Consider the following 24,691-nt stretch of genomic DNA (forward strand, 5'->3'; position numbering starts at 1 on the left):
GACGTAACTGGTTTTGAAATTTCAAGGGGCTCCGTTTGTGTTGATGTTTTGAATTTGGAGCGCTGCTCTGGCACTTATCGTGACCAGCTATAACTTAAACTGGAACTACCTATTTTCTAGTGAACTATTTCTTCCAAACCATGTCTTTTTCAAGAGCTCCAGTGAAGCGATTCAATGAAAATATCGGTAAATTAAAGCATTGATAATGATTTAATTGAGCGAACCTAGCCAACTAACTTAACGTGTTGCTTTTGCCAAACAGTTAATATAACGTTATCGCTGATCTAGCTGTCCAACAATATTTTGTATAACATTGTTTACTAGCTAGCTAGGAATGCCAAACCTTACTCCGTTTCAAGCAAGGGGCAAAATATCCATGTCGGTTCCGTTAGCTACATGCCATGACATGTTGGTTAGCTAATTAGATAGCCAGCCCACAGCGTTTACACAGGCAGCCCAATTCTACTATTTTTCTCACTAATTTGTCGTTTGACCAATCCGTTATTTTTTTAACAATAATTTAGCAAAATATGGGAATTGGACTACCTGTGTAAACGCAGGCTGTCTTGTTTTCAACACGTTTTGTTCAGGCTGCGCCCCAGCACCGGGCACCTACGAGCTGAAACCAGGAGAGGTGAAAGGACCTGCCTCTTTCCTCCGGTCAGAGCGCTTCAAACTGCTCAAGGCCAGTGTTGGTAAGTTTAACTGTCAAACAACTGAAGTTTTTGTCAAAAAAATACCTCATACTATTGACAATAGATCTATGATTAGACTGTCATTAAACCTAGATGTGTTTTTACTTTCTACACCATTCTAATTTCCAAATTCCCTCCCAACTCAGCTCCCAGCATCCTACCACCATCTCCTAAAGATGTGCCCACGTCACCTGTGGCTGTCTGTAGGACCATGTCTGTGGATGGACTGGTAAGTTGGTGTTCACACAATAATCACATTGTCCCTGGTTGGCACAGCCACATCATCAAGATAACCTTGAAGTACTGGGGTCTATTCATTAGTCCGATTCTTGCAACGGAAAACCTTTACATTTTTTTTATTTCACCTTTATTTAACCAGGTAGGCCAGTTGAGAACAAGTTCTCATTTACAACTGCGACCTGGCCAAGATAAAGTAAAGCAGTGTGACAAACAGAGTTACACATGGAATAAACAAACATACAGTCAATAACACAATAGAAAAGTCTATATACAGTGTGTGCAAACAAGTTAAGATTAGGGAGGTAAGGCAATAAATAGGCCGTAGTGGTGAAGTAATTACAATTTAGCAATTAAACACAGGAGTGATAGATGTGCAGAAGATTAATGTCCAAGTAGAGATACTGGGGTGCAAAGGAGCAAAAAACAATATGGGGATGAGGTAGTTGGATGGGCTATTTACAGGTGGGCTATGTACAGGTGCAATGATCTGTAAACTGCTCTGACAGCTGATGCTTAAAGTTATTGAGGGAGATATGTCTCCAGCTTCATTGAATTTTGCAATTCGTTCCAGTCATTGGCAGCAGAGAACTGGAAGGAAAGGCGACCAAAGGAGGAATTGGCTTTGGGGATGACCAGTGAAATATAACTGCTGGCGCGTGTGCTATGGGTGGATGCTGCTATGGTGACCAGTGAGCTGAGATAAGGCGGGGCTTTACCTAGCAAAGATTTATAGATTACCTGGAGCCAGTGGGTTTGGCGACGAATATGAAGCGAGGGCCAGCCAACGAGAGCATACAGGTCTCAGTGGTGGGTAGTATATGGGGCTTTGGTGACAAAATGGATGGCACTGTGATAGACTGCATCCAATTTGTTGAGTAGAGTTTTAGAGGTTATTTTGTAAATGACATCGCCAAAGTCAAGGATCGGTAGGATAGTCTGCTTTACAAGGGTATGTTTGGTAGCATGAGTGAAGGGAGCTTTGTTGCGAAATAGGAAGCCGATTCTAGATTTAATTTTGGATTGGAGATGCTTAATGTGAGTCTGGAAGGAGAGTTTACAGTCTAACCAGACACCTAGGTATTTGTAGTTGTCCACATATTCTAAGTCAGAACCGTCCAGAGTAGTGATGCTCGACAGGCGGGCAGGTGCCCGCAGCGATCGGTTGAAGAGCATGCATTTAGTTTTACTTGCATTTAAGAGCAGTTGGAGGCCACGGAAGGAGAGTTGTATGGCATTGAAGCTCGTCTGGAGGTTGTAGCGGTATTTATTAAGAGGGGTAAAGAAAGATTTTGTTCGGGCGCCAGGCAGGTATTAACCATGCCGAAAGGAAAAGAGTAGAATAGAGAGTACCACTACCAGACCCACACACATCAGCAGAAGAGACTGCCTAGAGTGTAGCCTGTTTACCAGATAGCCAGTGGAGAGAAAGAATACACACCATATAAAACCCACATCACAACACAGGGGTAACCCAAACACGAATACCTCATGCAATAATACTAATACTAATAATGGCAGAGCAATTCAACAGCAACTTCATACAAGAACGAACCCAGTCATCAACATAGGATTTGCAATAATCTGTATTATTTTCTAGTGGGTGAGTGCAGAGGGTATGAATGTGGGGGGTGTTCATCGACACAACAAAGGCCTTAAAAATGTCCAGTCTTCTCGGCCACATGTCATTAGTACACCCCACCTCAATACAGTTCACATAATATACAACTTGCAAGTAACCTACTAAAATGATCATCAAATACTTCTGGCAGGGAAATAATAGTCCAGCTCTAATGAACTTCAATGGGCAGTGCATTTAACAAATAGAGAGTCTGTTGCAGGGTAAAGCACTGGAATGAGAGCGAAGGGAAAGAGAGAGAAAAATATCAATCTTAGCTGTGGTCTTCAGGCCTGCCGGTGTCTGACTGTCCGATGGTTTGTTGGTTTGTTTGTTAAAACTTCGCAACAATGTTGCTACTAATCCATGCGATCCATGACGGGCGCGGTCCCAAACAAAAACAACCACGATCTAAAGCGATCACACCGATGATTGAGTTAAATACTTTATAAACTACAAACGCTGAAAACAAACAACTTCTGCAGCACACACAATCAAACTGTCGCTCCTCCCAAGAGCTCCTCCCCAAACAGCTGAACAAGCTCTCTTTATTTCCTCCTTCCTTACTGCTCATGCGCTCTTAAAGTGGCAGTGCACTGTGAAGGCTCCGAGCAGATTTCGCCACAAGGTTAGTTAACACAGTGTCCAAAGAAGGGCCAGAAGTATACAGAATGGTGTCGTGTGCGTAGAGGTGGATCAGAGAATCACCAGCAGCAAGAGCGGCATCATTGATGTATACAGAGAAAAGAGTTGGCCTTAGAATTGAATCCTGTGGCACCTCCATAGAGATTACCAGAGGTCTGGACAACAAGCCCTCTGATTTGACACACCGAACTCTGTCTGAGAAGTATTTGGTGAACCAGGCGAGGCAGTCATTTGAGAAACCAAGGCTGTTGAGTCTGCCGATAAGAATGCGGTGAAGGACAGAGTCGAGAACCTTGGCCAGGTTGATGAATACTGCTGCACAGTATTGTCTTTTATCGATGGTGGTTATGATATTGTTTAGGACCTTGAGCGTGGCTGAGGTGCACCCATGACCAGCTCAGAAACCAGATTGCAATGAGGAGAAGGACGGTGGAATTCGAAATGGTCAGTAATCTGTTTAACTTGACTTTCAAAGACCTTAGAAAGGCAGGGTAGGATAGATATAAGTCTGTAACAGTTTGGGTCTAGAGTGTCTCCCCCTTGAAGAGGGACAATACGAAAAAGGTTGACCAGGCTAGTAATAGGGGTGGCAACAATTGCAGCGGATAATTTTAGAAAGAGGGTTCAGATTGTCTCGCCCAGCTGATTTGTAGGGGTCCAGATTTTGCAACTCTTTCAGAACATCAGCTATGTAGATTTGGGTGAAGGAGAAATGGGGAGGCTCGGGCAAGTTGCTGTGGGGGGTGCAGAGCTGTTGACCGGTGTAGGGGTGGATTTATTAGTGGTGATAGTGTTTGTTTCCTAGCCTTAGTGCAGTGGGCAGCTGGGAGGAGGTGCTCTTATTTTCCATGGACTTTATAGTGTCCCAGAACTTTTTGGAGTTTGTGCTACAGGATGCAAATTTCTGTTTGAAAAAGCTAGCCTTTGCTTTCCGAACTGCCTGTGTATATTGGTTCCTAACTTCGCTGAAAAGTTTCATATCGCGCGGGCTATTCGATGCTAATGCAGTACGCCACAGGTTGTTTTTGTGCTGGTCAAGGGCAGTCAGGCCTGGAGTGAACCAAGGGCTATATCCGTTCTTGTTTCTACATTTTATTTGAATGGTGCATGCTTATATAAGATAATGAGGAAAGCACTTTTAAAGAATTACCAGGCATCCTCTACTGACGGAATGAGGTCCATATCCTTCCAGGATACCTGGGCCAAGTCGATTAAAAAGACCTGCTCGCTGAAGTGTTTTAGGGGACGTTTGACATTGATGAGGGTTGGTCGTTTGACTGCAGACCATTACGGACGCAGGCAATGAGGCAGTGATCGCTGAGATCCTGGTTGAAGACAGCAGAGGTGTATTTAGAGGGCAGGTTGGTCAGGATGATATCTATGAGGGTGCCCATGTTTACGGATTTGGGGTTGTACCTGGAAGGTTCATTAATAATTTTTGTTCGATTGAGTGCATCTAGCTTAGATTGTAGGACAGCCGGGGTGTTAAGCATGTCCCAGTTTAGGTCACTTGACAGTATGAGTTCTGAAGAGCGATCGGGAGGCAATCAATTCACCTTTGGTGTCCAGGGCACAGCTGGGGGCTGGTGGTCTATAACAAGCGGCAACGGTGAGAGACTTGTTTCTGGAAAGGTGAATTTTTAAAAGTAGAAGCTCAAATTGTTTGGGCACAGACCTGGATAGTAAGACATACCTCTGTAGCCTATCTCTGCAGTAGATTGCAACTCCACCCCCTTTGGCAGTTATATCTTGTTGGAAAATGTTATAGTTAGGGATGGACATTTCGGGATTTTTGGTGGCCTTCCTAAGCCAGGATTCAGACACGGCTAGGACATCCGGGTTGGCAGAGTGTGCTAAAGCAGTGAATAAAACAAACTTAGGGAGGAGGCTTCTAATGTCTAATGTCCTAACATGCATGAAACCAAGGCTTTTGCGGTTACAGAAGTCATCAAATGAGAGCAGCTGGGAATGGGAGTGATGCTGGGGGCTGCAGGGCCTGGATTAACCTCCATATCATCAGAGGAGGAGTAGGATAAGAGTATGGCTAAAGACTATAAGAACTGGTCATCTAGTGCGTTCGGAACAGAGAGTTAAGGTAGCAGGATTCTGGGCGCGGAAGAATAGATTCAAGGTATAATGTACAGACAAAAGTATGGTAGGATGTGAATACAGTGGAGGTAAACCTAGTCATTGAGTGACGATGAGAGAGGTTTTGTCTCCAGACACCATTTAAACCAGGTGAGATCACTGCATGTGTGGGAGGGGGAACAAAAGGGCGTATTGAGCAGGGCTGGAGGCTCTACAGTGACATAAGACAATTTACTTGAGGAAGCAAACATAATGGAGGGACCTACCTGAATTTGTACTTGATCAACTCTAGTTTTCCTTGCAAAACGCTTTGTGTTGCAAAAATGTTTGTCAGTGGAATCCGACTAATGAATACACCCTGGTGCTTTAAAGGGATAGTTTGAGATTTTGGCAGTGAAGCACTTTATCGACTTCCTTAGTCAGAAACTCATGAATACCATTTTTATGTCTGTGTCCGGTATGTATAAAGGAAGCCAATGCTTACTAGTGTTAGCACAATGACTGAAAGTCAAGCATGCTAGCTGTTCCCATAGACTTCCAGTAATTGTGCTAATGCTGGTTAGCAATAACACTCGTTGGCATCTTCCTTCAAATTCAATGCAAAGACATACAAATGGTATCCATGGGTTCATCTGATGGATAAAAAGCTTAATTGCCAAAATCCTGAACTATCCCTTGGTTTTCCTTTGCGATTAATTGGTCCATTCCTCCTTCACCCAGGTTGACGGGTCCATGTCAAAGAAAGACAAGAGTGACCAATCGATGAAGATGAAACGGCAGAAACTCCTGGAGAAAGAGGTTGTATAGTTATACAGAGTGTTTTGAGGAGCAAATATGTCTTGTCTGTCGCAATAGTCGCAACTGTTACCCGTTGAAGAAAAAAAAATTGTGACAAGATTTATCATTGGCTAAGTTTTAGTTATCACAGCAGCTGTCACCTACCTTGCTGCATGCCTTCATTCTTCAATCTAACACACTAACCACTGCTGCTGCACCAGGGAGCGGATCTAACCGTAAAAGTTTTGGTTTCATGCATGTCAACATTAGAAGCCTCTTGTTTGATTCACTGCTTTAGCACACACTAACCGTCTCCTCCCTCCTGTAGATCCGCTCCCTGGTGCAGCAGCGTGGGGAGCAGGACAGGCGCCTGGTAACCCTGGAGGAGGAGCTGAGGAAGGTGGAGGCCAAGCTGTTGTCTGTGGTCAGGGAGAAGACTGGTCTGGCAGCTAACGTCACCACCCTGGAGAGACAGCTGGCTGAGCTCAAGAAGACTAACGACTTCTTCAAGAACAAGGTCATGTGGTGTTTGATGGTACAATCAAGAGTTGGCATGCTCATCTCAATGGGCTGCTTTTCCACTGATTTGGCCTAATCCTGGAGTTAAAAGCTATTTCAATGGAGAATCTCCTTTTAGAATTATTTTTAGTCTTGGACTAGGCTTAATCTGTGTCTGGGCAACTGGCCCAATGGTCTTAAAGCAAAAGTCTTTAGCTACAGGGTTAAAAAGCTATAAACTGGTTGTTATGGTTATAGGTTATGTGTCATCTGGGTCTAGTTGACAAAACAATACTTCCACCCTGCTATCGGCTACCACCCTAGCTTGTCCAATAACAAATGTTCACATTTTCTGTTTGTACCTTGTTTTGTAAATGTCTGACTGTGTTGTCGTTGTGTTCCTCTAGGTTTCTGCAGACGCAACTAAGAAGCGATTCCAGTCTATGTCTATGGAGCTGATGGAGGCAAGAAACAAACTGGATGTCAAGGACAAGGTACGACACCTGGGACACGTCAGTAGTACGCAGGGTTTTCTTACATTCACATTAAAATACGCTATGTAGAGTAAGTTACACGTCGGCTCTATTCATCGCATTTCTATCTGCAATGTTTGGTTACTCAGTGTCCCTGTTCACACACCATTCACTATCCTCTCTGTATAGGGGTGTTTGCCTTGCGTACATCTCGCTCTAAATCAAATTGTGTGCTGCTATTGTGTTTTTGTTCAGGAGCTGTGTTTCCTGCATGTGTAGTGTCTCTGAGCAGTGTGGTTGGTTGAGTGACATTTGTGTTGTCCTATAAGGAGCTGAGTTTCCTGCAGATCAGTACAGGGGGCCAGGTGATGTTGCTGGAGACAGACCTGGAGGCAGCCAGAGCTACACTCACCACCCTGAGGGAGAGGAACGAGGACCTGGGTGAGACCACCTGACCTCACTGACACCACCGTTAGCCTGCCTAGTTTAAACATAATAAACAGCACATCTATTTAAAAGATGTTTAGCTTGAAGTGCTGTGCCTCTGAGAAATGTTTTTGAAATGTAATGTTTCGTTTTCACAGCGGACCTCCACCACGACACCAAAGTCCACAACGAGGAGCTGGAGAATGAGATGGGTTCACTGCAAGGTAAGTAGCTTGTCTCTGTGTGTCCATTCTCCCATCCTTTTCTGTATAATTAGAAAGCATCATTCTAACAATGTTCTGTATCCCTGTCTCAGCTGTGATCCAGGAGCTGAGAGAGGAGGTCAATGTTCTAAAGGGTTACCTGGACACAGCCAACGACCACATCCAGGTATAAACATATACTGGTCACTGAGGGAAGAAACATGTATCTAGTGTATATATCCTATCTACAGTTGAAGTCAGAAGTTTACATACACTTAGGTTGTAGTCATTAAAACTCGTTTTTCAACCACTCCACAAATTTCTTTTTAACAAACTATAGTTTTGGCAAGTCGGCTTGGACATCTACTTTGTGCATGACACAAGTCATTTTTCCAACAATTGTTTACAGACAGATTATTTCACTTCTAATTCACTATCACAAATTCCAGTGGGTCAGAAGTTTACATACACTAAGTTGACTGTGCCTTTAAACAGCTTGGAAAATTCCAGAAAATTATGCCATGGCTTTAGAAGATTCTTATAGGCTAATTTACATAATTTGAGTCAATTGTAGGTGTACCTGTGGATGTATTTTAAGTCCTACCTTCAAACTTTGCTTGACATCATGGGAAAATCAAAAGAAATCAGCCAAGACTTCAGAAAAAAAATTGTAGACCTCCACAAGTCTGGTTCATCTTTGGGAGCAATTTCCAAATTCCTGAAGGTACACGTTCAGCTTACAAACAATAGTATGCAAGTATAAACACCATGGGTACACGCAGCCGTCATACCACTCAGGAAGGAGATGCGTTCTGTCTCCTAGAGATGAACGTACTTTGGTGCGAAAAGTGCCAATCAATCCCAGAACAGCAAAGGACCTTGTGAAGATGGTGGAGGAAACGGGTACAAAAGTATCTATATCCACAGTAAAACGAGTCCTATATCTACAACTCGAAACGCCACTCAGCAAGGAAGAAGCCACTGCTCCAAAATTCGCCATAGAAAAGCCAGACTACAGTTTGCAACTGCACATGGGGACAAAGATTATACTTCTTGGTGGAATGTCTTCTGGTCTGATGAAACAAAATAGAACTGTTTGGTCATAATGACCATTGTTATGTTTGGAGGAAAAAGGGGGAGGCTTGCAAGCTGAGGAACACCATCCCAACCGTGAAGCACGGGGGTGGCAGCATTATGTTGTGGGGGTGCTTTGCTGCAGGAGGGACTGGTGCACTTCACAAAATAGATAGCATCATGAGGTAGGAAAAGCATACTTCCAAAGTTGTAGCAAAATAGCTTAAGGACAACAAAGTCAAGGTATTGGAGTGGCCATCACAAAACCCTGACCTCAATCCTATAGACAATTTGTGGGCAGAACTGAACAAGTGTGTGTGTGTGAGCAAGGAGGCCTACAAACCTGACTCAGTTACACAAACTCTGTTAGGAAGAGTGGGCCAAAATGCATCAACTTATTGTGGGAAGCTTGTGGAATGCTACCCAAAACGTTTAATCAAAGTTAAACATTTGAAAGGCAATGCTACCAAATAATAATGGAGTGTATTGAATCTGCTGACCCACTGGGAATGTGAGGAATCTGTGAAACTGAGTTTAAATGTATTTGGCTAAGGTGTATGTAAACTTCCGACTTCAACTGTATCTATCCTAACACAATACTGTTTACTGAAGGAAGAAATGTGTATGGAGAAACTACCTGAATCGCCCATGATCGTGCTTACATCGGAGTGTGGAAATGATCATTTAGAGGTAGTTCTAAACTGTTAAAACATACTGTTATGTCTCCTTAGGACCTGCGTATGAAGCTTCGTGAGAAGACAGAGATGGAGAACAGCATGTCTGAGTCTCAGCACGAGAAACTGGGGTGAGCAAATGCACATCTCTTCCCTGAACAACTGCTTTCAGAATAATTTAAATAAATGGCTTTATTTGTGAAGAATGCTGTCCTCTCGACCTCTTCTTATATGGCTCTCTGTGTTGAAATGGATGACATCAGTTTCCTAATGGTCTTGGTTGACATGCAAAACAAAAGCATTTGACCTCATGCCATGTTCTTTTCTCTCAGTCATCTTGAGCAGAAGCTGGAGCAGTGCACCGCGGAGCTCAGGATCTCTCAGAACATTCTCCGTCAGAAGGAGGAGGAGTCAGAGAAAGGTCAACAGGACCTGCAGGCTTCCCGGGATGCATTGCAGGAGACCGAGAAGCTTCTGGAGTGGCGAGAGGCGGAGCTGACGTCCTCCCAGAAGGCATTGGGAGATATGGAAACACAGATGCAGCGGGCCAACCAGGAAGTGTCTGACTCCCAGAGTGCAGTGCGGCAACAGGATGCGGAGGTAGTGCGTCTGAGGGAGGTGCTGAGGAGGACCGTGAAGGAGCTGGATGAGAGAATAGCTCATCTAGGAGAGAAGTGCAAAATCCTGGAGGAGGAGAGAAGTAAACGAATACATACAGCCTACTCTCTAATTCTAATACCGACATACCCTAAACTAATGGGAAGAATGGGTCTAAAACTTATCTTAAGCAGATTTATCAGGAAGAATCAGGGTTTTGGGGAAATGTCTCCAGGTTGCTGTTATCAGTGTTGGCTCTATACCAAGTGTCTGTGTATCTGTCTTTAGATAGGGGCCAGGGGAGAGTGGAGGAGCTGACTGCAGAGCTGAGCCTCCTGCAGGAGAACTGGCGGAGTGAGAAGGAGGTGCAGGAGCAGCTGGCGCAGGCACACACCTCCCTGACTGAGGAGCTGAAGAAGGAAAAGGTTAGTGGCGTTGGAGGTGACTTGGCTCCAATATGGCCCCCATTTAAAATCCCACACCTGACTCTGCAGAGTAGAATACTCACCTCCACTACTTACTGGTTCTGTGTCTTTCTTTCTCCCCAGGAGCGTGCAGCCTCCCTGGCCTCGGGGCTGGAGAGAGTTAGGGAGGAGACCGAGGACGAGAGGAAACAGTTGGAGGATAAGTTGGAGGAGGCTCTAGTGGAGCTGTCAGTTCTGGAGTTGCAGGAAGAGAGGAGGGAGGAGGAGGAGAAGAGGAGAGAGGAGGCCTTACAGAGTTTCCAGCAGGTGAAGACTGAGATGGAGAGGGAACTGACTGAGACCAGAGCACTGCTAGACAGGTGAGGAGGATGGGGGGGTTACTCATTATGCAGGGCTTTAAAAAAAAATTTATATATTTTTTTTGTTGCATTTTCCAATTAAGAACATTCAATACAAAAGTGAAAAGATATTGGACAACGATAGGACAAAGTGACAGTAACAGACGAACGTAACAAAAATACATTATAATTATAGTTATATAAACAAACATACAATAATAATACATTTAAAAAATACAGAGACATTGGCTCACCTGCCATAGGCTACATAATATACATTACGTGTGAAACATTATGTGAGGATTATATATAGATTCAATCAATGAGATGTGGGGGGAGATTCTCCATATAGTCAATAAAAGTTTGCCAAATTCTGTAAAATGTCTTTAATTTATTCCTCAAGCAGTAAGTGATTTTCTCCAAAGGGATACAACTAACTTCCGAAAGCCACATTGCAACTGGCAGGGAGGAATCCAATTTCCATTTCAAGGCAATACATTTCTTGGCAATCGCTAGCAATATTTCTGTTAGCTTTATAGTATGGCTTTGCCTAAGATTGGTGTTAGTAAAGTTACCCAGTAGACAGACCTCCGGGTCTACAGGGAATGCAACCCTGTCAATTGAGGATATGGTATCGCATACCCCCTGCCAGAAACCGTGTAGTTTTGAACACTGCCAAGTGGAATGGAGGAATGTTCCTTCATCTGAGCCACATCTAAAACATAGGGAGGAGATATCTGGGTTGAACCTATGCAGTCTAGATGGGGTGATATAGAGCTGATGGAGGAAATTAAACTGGATCAGTCTGTATCTGGAGTTCAATGTGGATGTAACCCCATCCCTGCATAGGTCACTCCATAGACCCTCATCAAGATCAATACCCAGATCTTTGTCCCTTCTAAGTCGGGGTTTATCTAGCCCAGGCAGTGTTAGTCCTGACATAAGAGCATTGTAAACACGGGAAATGGTCTTGAATAGTGGTTGGTCTGCGTGGCAGAGTTGTTCAATAGGTGACATCTTAGGTAGGTTCCATTGTCCCTTGAGAGTCACCCTAATAAAGTTTCGTAGTTGTAGGTAGCTAAAGAAGTCCCTGTTAGGCAAGTGGTATTTCTGTTTCAGCTGATCAAAAGACATAAGAACTCCCTCCTCGTAACAATGTTCCAGAAGAGTGATTCCCTTATCAGACCATGGTCTAAAGTTACTATTCTGGAAAAACATAGGGATCAATCTATTGTTCCATAAAGGGGTTTTAGGGGAAAGGAATCCCCCTCGTCCGAACAGCTCATGCAGTTTGCACCATGCCAGGACAGAATGTATGATTAAAGGGTTGTCTGTGATGGTTTTTATAGATTTTCTGTCCCATTTGTAAAACAGATCTGCCCCAGTGTCATCATTTACCTCAAGCTTTTCAATGTTCAACCATGAGAGAGGTTTGACAATGGTCCCTCTCCGAGCCAGGGCTAGACTGTGCAGCCCAGTAGTACATTCTACAATTGGGGAGGTTTAAGCCCCCTTGACTGTAATCAAGGGTCAGTTTATCCAGGCCAACCCTAGGGGTTTTGCCGTGCCAGATAAACCGTCTGGTCAGCTTGTCAAGAGAGGAACAAAATGCTGCGGGAACAGGGATAGGGAGAGATTGAAACAGATATAGAAACCTGGGCAGGACATTCATTTTAATTACATTGATTCTACCCAGTAGAGTGAGAGGTAAGTCCATCCATTTACAAAGGTCAACCTCCACCTTTTGCAAAAAACTGGCCAGATTGAGTTTATAGAGGTTGTTCAGATTACCATCCACCATTATGCCCAAATATGTGAAGCCCATAGGCGACAATCTAAAAGGAAACTTGTGCTTGATGGTATGATGGTCAAAGACAGACAACGGTAAGATTTCGCTTTTATCGAGATTGACCTTATATCCAGAGAAAGAACTATAACACTGTAGTAGGATCTGCAAGTGAGAGAGGGTGTGTTCTGGGTTTGTTAGAAATAAGATAAGGTCGTCCGCAAAGAGTGATAATTTATGGGTATGGGGGCCCACCTCAAAGCCATGTATGTTAGGGCACGTTCTAATAGCCTCAGCCAACGGTTCGATGACGAGGGCAAAGAGGTGGGGGCTAATTGGGCAACCTTGTCTGTTCCCCCTATAAAGAGGGAAAGAGGAGGAAGTAATCCCATTGGTAGCAATCCTAGCTTTAGGAGATTTGTAGAGTGATTTTTATCAAATTTACAAACACGGTACCTAAACCAAACTTTTCCAAGACGCGAAAGAGGTATGGCCATTCAACCCTATCAAAGGCCTTTTCAGCGTTGAGGGAGACTGGGACACCAGGTATTGTTTTTGTTAGCAAGGTGAATTATATCAAAGAACCTTCTGAGATTATTGGAGGACAATCTATTAATTATGAAGCCAGTCTGATCTGGGTTGACCAACAGGGGAAGACATGACTCCAGTCTCTTAGATAGCATCTTGGTGACCAGTTTACAATCTGTGTTAAGGAGAGAGATTGGTCCATAGGAGGTGCACTTTAGCGGGTTTTTCCCTTTCTTGTGGATTACAGTAATCACTGCTTGAGAGGACGACTCTGGAAAGCAGTTGTCTTCTCTGGCTTTTTTAAGTACCTCCATAAGGTAGGGGACCAACAGCCCCCTAAATTCTTTATAGAACTCTGGAGGGAAGGCCTCCAACAATTCAGGGACTGAGAAGTGTTCACTCAGGCGCTTGCTGTCTTCCCCTGACAGGCATGGGAGGTTGAGAAGGAGAGAAAGGAGTCTATCTCTGATAGATCATCGCTTGATTGGGAAGTGTAGAGGTCTTCATAGTATTTCTTAAAAGTATTATTAATTTCAGTAGGGTCGAAAGATATCTCTTTAGTGAGTTTCTATGGCATTAATTGTCCTCTTACTTTCCTCTGCTTTCAGTTGCCATGCCAATACTTTGTGAGCTTTCTCTCCAAGCTCATAACGCTGTTTTGATTTAGTGATGGCCCTCTCAGCTTGATATGTGTTCAGAATATTATATTTAAGTTTTTTATTTACCAAAAGCCTGTATAGATCTTTAGTCGGGCTTCTTTGGTAGGTTTTCTCTAGCTCTGAGATTTCAGATTCAAGAGCACTCAGTTCCGCACAGTGTTTTTTCTTCAGCCCTTTAGTATAGGAAATAATCTGTCCCCTCAGGTAGGCCTTCAATGTGTCCCAAAGAATGATGCTGTCAGGAGCAGAGGGTTTGTTTGTCAAAGTAAAAATATTGATCTGCTCTTTGATTAATGCACAAAATTCAGGTTGCTTTAGAAGTGTAGAATTTGTCCATCTATATGCTCCATTTACCTTGGTAGGAATGGAGATTGAGAATACCAGAGGAGAATGGTCACTAAGCAATCTGGGGAGATACTCGACATCTAACACTCTATGAAACAGTTGTGTCGAAAGTAAAAAGTTATCTATGCGTGTGTGTGTCTTGTGTGGGTGTGAATAAAAAGAGTAGTCCCTATCCTGTGGGTGCAACTGTCTCCAGATGTCTAGTAAATTGAGATCTTTCATGAATGACATGGTGAGCTTGTCGGCTTTGGTAAGAAGTGAGGATTTATCAGAAGACCTATCAAGAACTGTATCTAAAAAAATTAAAATCTCCTCCAACCAGTAGCCATCCTGGTGGTGCTTGAGCAACCTGAAGGAAGACATTCTGAATAAACATATGGTCATCAAAGTTAGGAACCTAAATATTCAATAGCGTCCAAGACTCTGAAAACATATGCCCCTGCACCAAAACAAACCTGCCAGAGGGATCAGAGACGCAGAAGGGGATGTGTCTACTTATCAAAATTGCAGTTCCTCTTGCTTTGGAGTTAAAAGAGGATGCAAAAACTTGTCCTACCCATTCCCTCTTCAATTTCTTGTGTTCACTGGCTGTAAGATGTGTTTCTTGTAAAAACACAATGTCAGCCTTTAATTTCTTAAGGTATGTATAAACTCTTTTTACTTTTAATCGGGCTGTTAAGACCTTTTACGTTGAATGTGACATATTTTAGAGGATTAAGCATAGGTTGGGTTTCAAATATGTAACTGAATAGAAATCTATCATATGCAGATAATTAGGAAATGTTTCAACTTTGGTTTGAGCACAAAAGTGACCTGTGTGTCTCTTTAGGGAGGAAACAATAAACATAGAAAAAAGGAAGAAAAAAATAATAAAAATCCCACTCCGATTGTCAGACTAGAACAACAGTCCCAACAATCAAACATGAATACACTTGTAGAGATACGTTGCTGCTCGCTTTCCATCTTGCTCTTACTAGCTAAACCTTGGCGTAAACTAAAACCTGCGAGCTCTCTAAATTGAAAACAAACGTTGTGAATAGATATTTATGGCTGAATATTTACTGCCCACGGTAAGGGCTGCTTGAGTCACTTTACGAAAGATTAACATAAATGAGGGGGAAAGCAGTGGGCCTAAACCCACTTATTGCTTCGCCCAGTAGATATGGACTAAACCAAAATATACTCTCCTGTAAATGTGATAGAACTCACCCCGGGAAGATACGGTTAGTTGAAAATGTACAAAGCAGTTCAATCCGGATAAGAGAAAACAAACAAACTGCATTTTATCCCCAAGAGAGACCGTCCTGGCTCAGACTCAGACGTTGCTCAGTTCTTTGAAGTAAGTGTGCACTTCTCCCGGTGTGTTGAAGAGATTGCTTCGGCCTTTGTACTGAACTTTCATCCGCACAGGGTGGATGAGGTAGCCGGTGATGTTCTTCTCCTTCAGAGCTTTGGCGGCAGGTCTGAACTGCTTGCGGTGTCTGGCGAGGTCCGCGCTCATATCTGGGAAAGGCTGACCCTCTTTCCATCGATGGTGATGTCCCCTTTGGCTCTTGCGAGTTGCAGTATCTTCTCTCTGTCTTGGAAACGGAGGAACCTGATCAGGACGGTTCGTGGGGGCTCATCTGGCCGGGGTTTCGGCGCTGATGTTCTGTGGCCGCGTTCGATTTCCAGCGGCTTGGTGAAGTTGGTTATGCCTAGGACCTCCGGGATCCATTGAGTGAAGAAACGGACCGGGTCACGGCCCTCGCTGTCCTCTTTCAATCCCACCACACGGATATTACTACGTCTACTCTGGTTCTCCATCTGATCTACCTTGTTTTTGAGGTAGGCATTGTCCTTTTGCAGTTGTGTCAAGACCTGGTCATGTCTAGCGATGGTATCTTCAACTGTGCTAATGCGCAGCTCTGCCTCAGTCGTTCTCAAAAGGAGATCATTCATGGAGGATTTCAGGTCGTCAATGGAAGAATGGAGTTCAGCCGATTTCTTATCGATTTCAGAGAAAGACCTCTGTTACCATCCTGAATTTCCTGGAGGAGAGTAGCCAGCATGTCGGCAGGCTCGCAAGAGGCTGCTGAGAGCAACAGTCTGGAACTGTCGTCTGAGTTATGAGGGCAAATGCTAATCTTGCTAGCTGTAAGCGTTATCGTTATCTTGGGAATCAACGACGTTTTGGTCGTCCTTCTTGCCTCTCGGTCGGCGGTCCATGGCTCTTTGGGAAGGTAAGTACTTGACAATTTTTCAGCCGATGTTAGAATATTGTTTCAACGTTGTTATTTAGGTAAAAATAGAATAACTTTGAAGAGCTCGGTTTGTCAACTTCTGCTCAGCTCCGCGGCATCACGTGTCTCCATGCAGGGCTTTTTTTAGCCACCAAATAAAATGCATTATTATCATTATTATTGCAACCATAGGGAATCAGACATAAATGTAGGCTTCACTCTGCCTATTGGCTTCTTTGCATATTCAAGTCTGTCTCAAAATATATCACTGCCGCTTTAAGGCTCTTCTGGAGGATGGTTAGCCACCCTTCATAGCCTATAAAATACTGCAACATTACAACCAAATGCTTTTTGTCTTCATAAAATAATTGCCTCGTTCAATTAATCAGGGATCAAATTGCAGTGGTAGGCTACTTCTAAGCAAGACGACTAATTAAGACATGCGTATCTATAACCTTGTAAGGCTAAAATATTCTATAATATTCTATGGTAATGATTATCACTGAATGATGAAAATATTGGAATAAAGTAGGCTAATGTATTTGAAGGCATCTCACATTCGCGGGGAGTGTCGGGCCACGGGGTACCCGTCTTCACTAAATCAAACAATGTCAGGTTGTGGTTGTCATTGAATCTCCGTTTTGGATATTTGATTACAATTCGGTTGAGAAAATGTTCGCTGAGGTTGAATGCCCATTATCGTCTTTAGTCTAGTTTGCTCATCTCAACGAGTGTATTATTTTCCTCTTCACTCGTGTAGTAGCCTGCTCCCGACCAAACACCCATGACTTGTGTGATAGATTCATCAATCAATGGGATTTTGTTTCACCGAATCGCCGTAATTCTCTGGCTGGGCTAATAAGTGGAGGGGGTACAGCCCATCTGTTTGTTGGTTCATCTATCACTGATCAGAAACCTTCAACACCCTACACCTGCTCCCTACTAGGCTTAGAATGTATGCCTGGGCGTAGCTCCTAGCAACCGGCCCTGGTGATTTCAATAAGATACAATGCAGTTGTACTCTAAAGCGGTCTGCAGTTACTAAAACATCCATCCAGAGGTCGATCTGATCCTATTTCTGATCTGCGTAAAAGTTTCATACTGGGATTTTTATTTTATTTTTCTACTTTTCCATTCAGACAACTTAAATCTATATTCTACTTTTGCCCGACAATTTTGATTTACTTGTCCCGGGCAAGCGGACAAGTGTTAATGTCGAGCCTTGTTATCAAGATTAGGGATAATGCACCTCACCTTTGCTCAAAGTGCAACGGTGTGCGTTGCATCTCCTTCCAGGAGAAGCAGTGCCGTGGAAGCGTTGAAGGTGCACGGTGCTGAAACGAGGAGGCTGCAGGAGGAACACACCACCTCCCTCAGCAAGATAGGACACATGGCCACGGAACTGGAGAGGTAAGGAGTTGCCCCTGCCCTGTTGTCTAGTACAAATGTGCTTCAAGGGACAGTTTTGTTTTTCACTCACCTTTCACAAGGAAAAACATTTAACTTTAGTGAAACAAGAGTGATCTTTTGACAGATTAAAAAATGCAGTTTCAGATGTTAAGTGAACTGTCCCTTTAACTTTGAGGCAAAGTGTTAGCAGTCATGGCTCTGTAAAGTCAATTTGTGTGGTCAATCCAGAATCTACAGTGTCAGAACAGCATTTACGGACCGTTCAAGACAGTCCTACTTCTTGTGCTTCGTGGAGCTGAGCTGTTATGAATGAAGTTGTCAAGAAAGTGTGTTTGTGTTTTATACAGGATATACTGCCCCCACCTACTGTCAATCAATCCTGCGGCGCTATACAGAGCCCTCAGCATTGTTACAATGCCGTACGGTATCGCCGTACGGAGCTTGATTTGGCCTCCTGAGCCTCCACAATTGTCACAGCCTCCATACAGAGCCTCCGCACTGCATTTCCGGATCGAGCCTAAATCGTCTTTTAGACATCAAAATGTGTATTTTGTTCCACCAGCACCAGACAGGCCCTGAAGGGAGCAGAGGATAGGAGTAGAGCGCTGGAGGACGAGGTAGACAGGGTGACTAAGCAGATGGAGAGAGTGAATCAACAGGAGGAGGAGGTGAAAAGGCTGAGGGAGGAGATGGAGGAGGAACATGAGAAACATATAGCTAACCAGCGGGGTCAGGAGAAAGCCAGAAAGGAGTATGCAAGGTGAGCTCATCATAAGGCTTTTCAATATCTGGTGATTGAATGTGCATGTTGATGGGATTTTGACTCTCTCTTCCCCCTCTGACTCCCCCTCCTCCATTCTCTCTCTTCCCCCTGTCCATTCTCACTCCCCCTCCATTCTCTCTTCCCCCTGTCCATTCTCTTCCCCCCCCTCCCTGTCCATTCTCTCTCTCTCCCCCCATCTCTAGAATTCTGTTGGAGGTACAGACACGTCTAGCTCAGCGAGATGATGAAATGAAGAGGGATGAGGAGGAGGTGCAGAGACAGCTGCAGGAGGAGAGGATGGAGAAAGGGGAGATGCAAAGGCTACTCCAGCAAGCTAGAGAGGAGAAAGAGGAGCTTCAAAGGCTATTTAAGCAAACTAAAGAGGGGGTGCAGAGGCTACTGGAGCAGGAGAAAGGAGAGGGGGAAGTGCAAGGGATGTCAGAGGAGGTGGGGGGGCGAGAGAGACTGGTGGAGGTGGTAGAGGAGGAGAAGCTAACTCTTCAGTGCTTGGTATTGGAGGTAGAGAAGGAGAAACTGAGTCTTCAAAACCAGTTGGAGAAGGTGGAGGACCAGGTAAAGAAATATCTGCCATCTCTAGAGAACCACATGAATGAGGTAGAGAAAGAGAGGGATGATCTGAAAACAGAAGCAACGTTTGAAATAGACAAACAGGGCCTTCAGAACCAGGTAGAACTGATGGAAGAGAAGGTTTCTCTTCAGAGCCAGGTGGATGTGGAGGTCCAGGAGGTTTCTCTTCAGAGCCAGGTGGATGTGGAGGTCCAGGAGGTTTCTCTCCAGAGCCAGGTGGATGTGGAGGTCCAGGAGGTTTCTCTCCAGAGCCAGGTGGATGTGGTGGTCCAGGAGGTTTCTCTCCAGAGCCAGGTGGATGTGGTGGTCCAGGAGAAGGTGACTCTCTATTGGGAGATGGAGGAACAGAGGAGACTTCCAGAGAATGCTGCTGGAGACTCGAGACAAGAGGTGAGGAGGACCACTGACCGACCTGTATTCATGAACTGTCTTAAGGTTGTTTCCCCTTTTTAGATTAATTAATAAATAAGTACAATTGCATGGACAGGCGGGAACTGATTCTGGAGCAGCACCCTACTCTGAGACTATGAATATGGACCCATCAAGTAGAAGACAATGGTATTATCAGACAATAGGCTTTAAATACACTGTTATAACTCTCTCAGTGATGCAGAGACTGAACACTGGAGGAGACGGTACGAGGAGCTCTACGCCAAGGTCAGGCCCTTCCAGGTCAGTCCACTGCTGCGTTGTGGGAAATGTACTTCATCTGAGTGTTTTCTTATGTGTTGTCAATGTTGAATTATATTCCCCCAAAGAAGTAGTATGAGTAGAAGTGGTCATTGACTTAAAGACGGGCCCATTCACAGTTTTGAAAAATTCTATGTTCCCCCATCTCTGCTTCCGGTTGGTTTGGCCCTGCAGGAGCAGCTGAATGGGTTTACTGCGGAGCGGGAATCGCTACTGAACGAGAACGGGGCGAACCAGGAGGAGCTAACACGGCTAGCGGACGCCTACGCTCGTCTGCTGGGCTACCAGAACCAGAAACAGAAGATCAGACACGTGGTGAAGCTCAAAGATGAGAACATTTCCCTCAAACAGGTCAGTTTGCAGATTTAAATATAAGCATGGGCTATATTGTTTAAAGTAAACAAAATATAATTATAGTAACAATTACACTTTAGTTGCCACCAAATTGTGCAGTAGGAGTTTCACCATGTATTGTTTTCATATATCTACTTCTTTTAAATCCACAAAGGGACTGGGTGTTGCCAAAAGCTTTTTGGGTGTACTACAGTCACGCATGATTGTAAAGCGTGTGTGTGTGTGTGTGTGTGTGTGTGTGTGTGTAGGAGCTGTCTAAGCTGCGTGCCCAGGTGTCCCGTCAGGGTTGACCCCAGAAAAGCCTTCAACAACCAGGACAGGAAGGAGAACCTGCTGCCACACCTCTCAGACACACCAGCATTTCCTTTAGCGGGTAATTGACAGCTTTTGGACATTTTTTAAATTGATGTATTATTCTCTTTTTTAAGACTTAACAAACGGCACATAAACATTGTTTGACAGAGAATATCCAATCACATCGGCTGCATTGTGGTTTGTTCAAGTTGTCTATCAATGGCATCACCTCTACTCTGCCTCTGCCTTTGCCTAGAGTTCGTCCTCCCATAGTGGACTTGCAACAACAACATGGTCTGACCTGTGATACACAGCTGTTTTTGTTTGTGCAGGGGAGAAGTCTTCATGCATTTTATGAATGCTTTTTCTAGTTGAACCTCCCAAGAACTGACAGAAATGTCCACTAATGCCTATTTAACATTGTAAGTCAGGTTAGCTCGCTACAGATATAGGGTCTTCATTTGAGCCAGGTTGCTACAGCAGGCAAATAGTCCTGCAGCAACAGGAAATGTGAATTATTATGTGGATCATGATTATTGGACATTCTTTTTGGGGTTGATACATTTTTCGGGAGGGAAAATCAAGTCTGAAATTTCAAAGTTGAAATTGCAAACTTCAGAAGACATTTTTAAATCTAAAATATACTACCACCACCTGCCAGCCCCCCCCCTCCCCTCATCGGAGGACAAAGTGTATATATATATATATATTTTACATTATTTATATTTTACGGACATGGTGCCTTTTTTTTACATGAGTTAACTATTATCAATGTTTCCAACACTTTGGGGGCGACGAGCCCTTTTTTGAACGGAAACTTAAACGTTGTGGGAATTATGTGTAACGTCCTGCATGGTTTAGTGCTGAGGCTGTAGCCTTACAGATCTAGACAGTAGCCAATAGGTTATTGGAGCATTATGTAGGCCTTCCATCAAAACCAATGGAGCAAATCCCATAACATTTTCACATGGAAATAACTTTTGATTTCTATGACATAGCCTACATGTGGTGGTCAATGCAGGCCTACATTGCATGAGACTTACATTATCAAGAGCTTGACATTAATAAATGATTTTGTACCTGGTCTGTAACACCGTGGGCCAAATAGGTGACTGTAAATTGTATTGTGTTGTATGATGCAAGAAACCACTTTACAAAATATAATGAATTATTATTACTATACAGAGCATTAGAAAATGTAGACAAGCCCTCTGCATATGGGCTTATTTGCATATTCAAGTCTGTCTCAAAATTCAACACTGCCACTTTTTATTAAGACACAAGCTTTTTACCTGACTGGCTTTTCAAAGACGGCTTGAAATGTAGCCTCCACGTTCTGTGGAAGCAGTAACTCCAGACATCATGCAAATACACAGTGCATTTGGAAAGTCAGACCTCTTGACTTTTTCATGTTACCTCTTTAGTTTTTCTTCTTTGAATCTACACACAATACCCCATAATGACAAAGCAAAAACAGCTTTTTAAAATAAAAAATACTCACATTTTACATAAGTATTCAGACCCTTTACTCAGTACTTTCTTGAATCACCTTGGGCAGCAATTACAGCCACAAGTATTCTTTGGTATGAGACTACAAGCTTGGCACACCTGTATTTGGGGAGTTTATCCCATTCTTCTCTGCAGATCCTCTCAAGCTCTGTCAGATGGAGGGTCGGAGCCCAGCTATTCTCATGTCTCTCCAGAGATGTCCGATGGGGTTCAAGTCAAGTACATTCAGAGACTTGTTCCGAAGCCACTCCTGCGTTGTCTTGGCTGTGGGCTTAGAGTCGTTGTCCTGTTGGAAGGAGAACATTTGCCCTAGTCTGAGGTCCTGAGCGCTTTGGAGCAGGTTTTCATCAAGAATCTCTCTATACTTTGCTCTACTTTCCCTCGATCCTGACTAGTCTCCCAGTCCCTGCTGCTTAAAAACATCCCCACAGTGTGACGCTGTCAACGCCGTGATTCACCGTAGGGATGGTTCCAGGTTTCCTCCAGACGTGGTGCTTGGCATTCAGGCCAAAGAGTTCGATCTTGGTTTCATCAGACCAGAGAATCTTGTTTCTCATGGTCAGAGTCCTTTAGGTGCCTTTTGGCAAACTCTAAGCAGGCTGTCATGTGCCCTTTACTGAGGAGTGGCTTCCGACTGACCACTCTACCTTAAAGGCCTGATTGGTGGAGTGCTGCAGAGATGGTTGACCTTCTGGAAGGTTCTCCCATCTTCACAGAGGAACGCTGGAGCTCTGTCAGAGTGACCATCGGGTTCTTGGTCACCTCCCGGACCAAGGCCCTTCTCCCACGATTGCTCAGAGTCTTGGTGGTTCTGAACTTCCATTTAAGAATGACTGAGCCACTGTGTTCTTGGGGACCTTAGAAATGTGTTGGTACCCTTCTCCAGATCTGTGCCTCGACACAATCCTGTTTCGGAGCTCTACGGACAATTCCTTTGACCTCCTGTCTTGGTGTTTGCTATGACATGCAGTCAACTGTGGGACCTTGTATAGACTGGTGTGTGTGCGCCTTTCCAGATTATGTCCAATCAATAGAATTTACCACAGGTGGACTAATTAAGTTGTAGAAACATCTCATGGATGATCAATGGAAACAGGCTGCACCTGAGCTCAATTTAGAGTCTCATAGCAAAGGGTCTGAATACATATGTAAATAAGGTATTTCAGTTTTATTTTGAATAAATGAGCAAAACATGTTTTGCCTGTTTTCTTTTTGTAATGATGGTATATTGTGTGTAGATTGAGGAAAAACATGAATTTAATCCGTTTTAGAATAAGGCTGTCACGTAACAACGTGGTAAAGGGGAAGGGTTCTGAACACTTTCTGAAGGCACTGTACGTTTCAGCTAGAATTATTTTAGCATGACTTTTTTTGTGTAATCAACATTTTTGGTTATTTTCTTTCCAGAGGCGGAAACGTCTCTTGACTTTAAAATGATAATACTTTTTTACGTTCTTCCAAAATACTAACACTTTTTTTTTTTTTTCTAAATAAAACTCAATGTTTGCCCTTCTCCTTCACTCTGAGAGAAGCGGGAGGATTGTTTTCAATGTATTGATGTACCGAGTGTGTTGTATTCGATAAGGGATCCCGGTGGGATCATCCCACACAAAGCCTGTTGAAATTACTTTGTTATACCTTTCCCTTGTCTGCCAGGGACCTGTTTGATTGTTTAAAAAGTGTTAGAAATAAAGAAATTAAATGTATTAAACATCCAAGGCTTCTAGACTCCTATTCTAGTTTGATTTGACATTACTGTGAATCAGCGTACATGCTAGTAAGAGCATATGCACTAATGTATAAACATTAGGAACACCTTCGCAATATTGACTTGCATCCATGTTTGCCCTCAGAACACCTTCAATTCTTCGGGACAGACTCCCAGGTGTCAGAAGCGTTCCACAGGGATGCTGGCCCAGGTTGACTCCAGTGCTTCCCACAGTTGTGAAGTTATCTGGATGTCCTTTGGGTGGTGGACCATGCTTGATGCACACAGGAAACTGATGTGTGAAAAACCAGCAGCGTTGACGTTCTTGACTTACTCGAACTGGTGCGCCTGGCACCGACTACCATACTGGAACTGGTGCGCCTGGCACCGACTACCATACTGGAACTGGTGCGCCTGGCACCGACTACCATACTGGTGCGCCTGGCACCGACTACCATACTGGAACTGGTGCGCCTGGCACCGACTACCATACTGGAACTGGTGTGCCTGGCACCGACTACCATACTGGAACTGGTGCGCCTGGCACCGACTACCATACTGGAACTGGTGCGCCTGGCACCGACTACCATACTGGAACTGGTGCGCCTGGCACCGACTACCATACCCCATTCACCCTCTGAATGGCACAGATACACAATCAATGTCTCATTTCTTTTTTCTTTTATTTAACTAGGCAAGTCAGTTAAACACATTATTATTTACAATGACGTCCTACCCCGGCCAAACCCTAACGACGCTGGGTCAATTGTGCGCCGCCCTGTTGGTCTTCCAATCACGGCCAGTTGTGATATTGCCTGGAATCAAACCAGGGTCTCTAGTGACACCTCTAGCACTGAGAGGCAGTACCTTAGACCCCTGTGCCACTCGGGAGCCCTCAAGGCTTAAACCTCCTTCTTTAACCTGTGTCCTCCCCTTCATCTACACTGATATGATGTGGCATCAATAACCGGATCCTAGCTTTCACCTGGTCAGTATGTCATGGAAAGAGTACCTAATGTTTTGTACAGTCAGTGAATTTTGAATATTGTTCTAAATCTAGACATTGT

The 24,691-nt window shown here is 44.0% G+C and overlaps 1 protein-coding gene across 3 annotated transcripts; it reads left to right on the forward strand.

Moving 5' to 3' along the window:
- The first annotated feature begins 38 nt into the window (after positions 1 to 38).
- On the forward strand, positions 39 to 24,062 carry LOC123993635 (hyaluronan mediated motility receptor-like). Of its 3 annotated transcripts, XR_006831485.1 has the most exons (20): positions 39 to 186; positions 591 to 695; positions 842 to 924; positions 6,004 to 6,081; positions 6,389 to 6,577; positions 6,966 to 7,052; positions 7,361 to 7,472; positions 7,616 to 7,681; positions 7,774 to 7,847; positions 9,466 to 9,539; positions 9,741 to 10,108; positions 10,294 to 10,430; positions 10,554 to 10,789; positions 17,605 to 17,718; positions 18,281 to 18,478; positions 18,685 to 19,459; positions 19,675 to 19,741; positions 19,934 to 20,110; positions 20,362 to 20,486; positions 23,770 to 24,062. XR_006831485.1 is itself a non-coding variant. In XM_046295995.1 (19 exons), the coding sequence occupies exons 1-19, from the start codon at positions 141 to 143 to the stop codon at positions 20,401 to 20,403; spliced, it is 3,003 nt and encodes a 1,000-aa protein (XP_046151951.1). In that variant the 5' UTR covers positions 39 to 140; the 3' UTR covers positions 20,404 to 22,223. The 3 variants fall into 3 exon arrangements, 1 of the variants encoding a protein (XP_046151951.1); XR_006831484.1 differs by lacking the exon at positions 23,770 to 24,062 and having other exon boundaries at positions 20,362 to 22,223; XM_046295995.1 differs by lacking the exon at positions 23,770 to 24,062 and having other exon boundaries at positions 19,712 to 19,740; positions 19,921 to 20,110; positions 20,362 to 22,223.
- The last annotated feature ends 629 nt before the right edge of the window (positions 24,063 to 24,691 follow it).

Source organism: Oncorhynchus gorbuscha, linkage group LG13 (genome assembly GCF_021184085.1).
Source record: "Oncorhynchus gorbuscha isolate QuinsamMale2020 ecotype Even-year linkage group LG13, OgorEven_v1.0, whole genome shotgun sequence".
Lineage (NCBI taxonomy): Eukaryota > Metazoa > Chordata > Actinopteri > Salmoniformes > Salmonidae > Oncorhynchus > Oncorhynchus gorbuscha.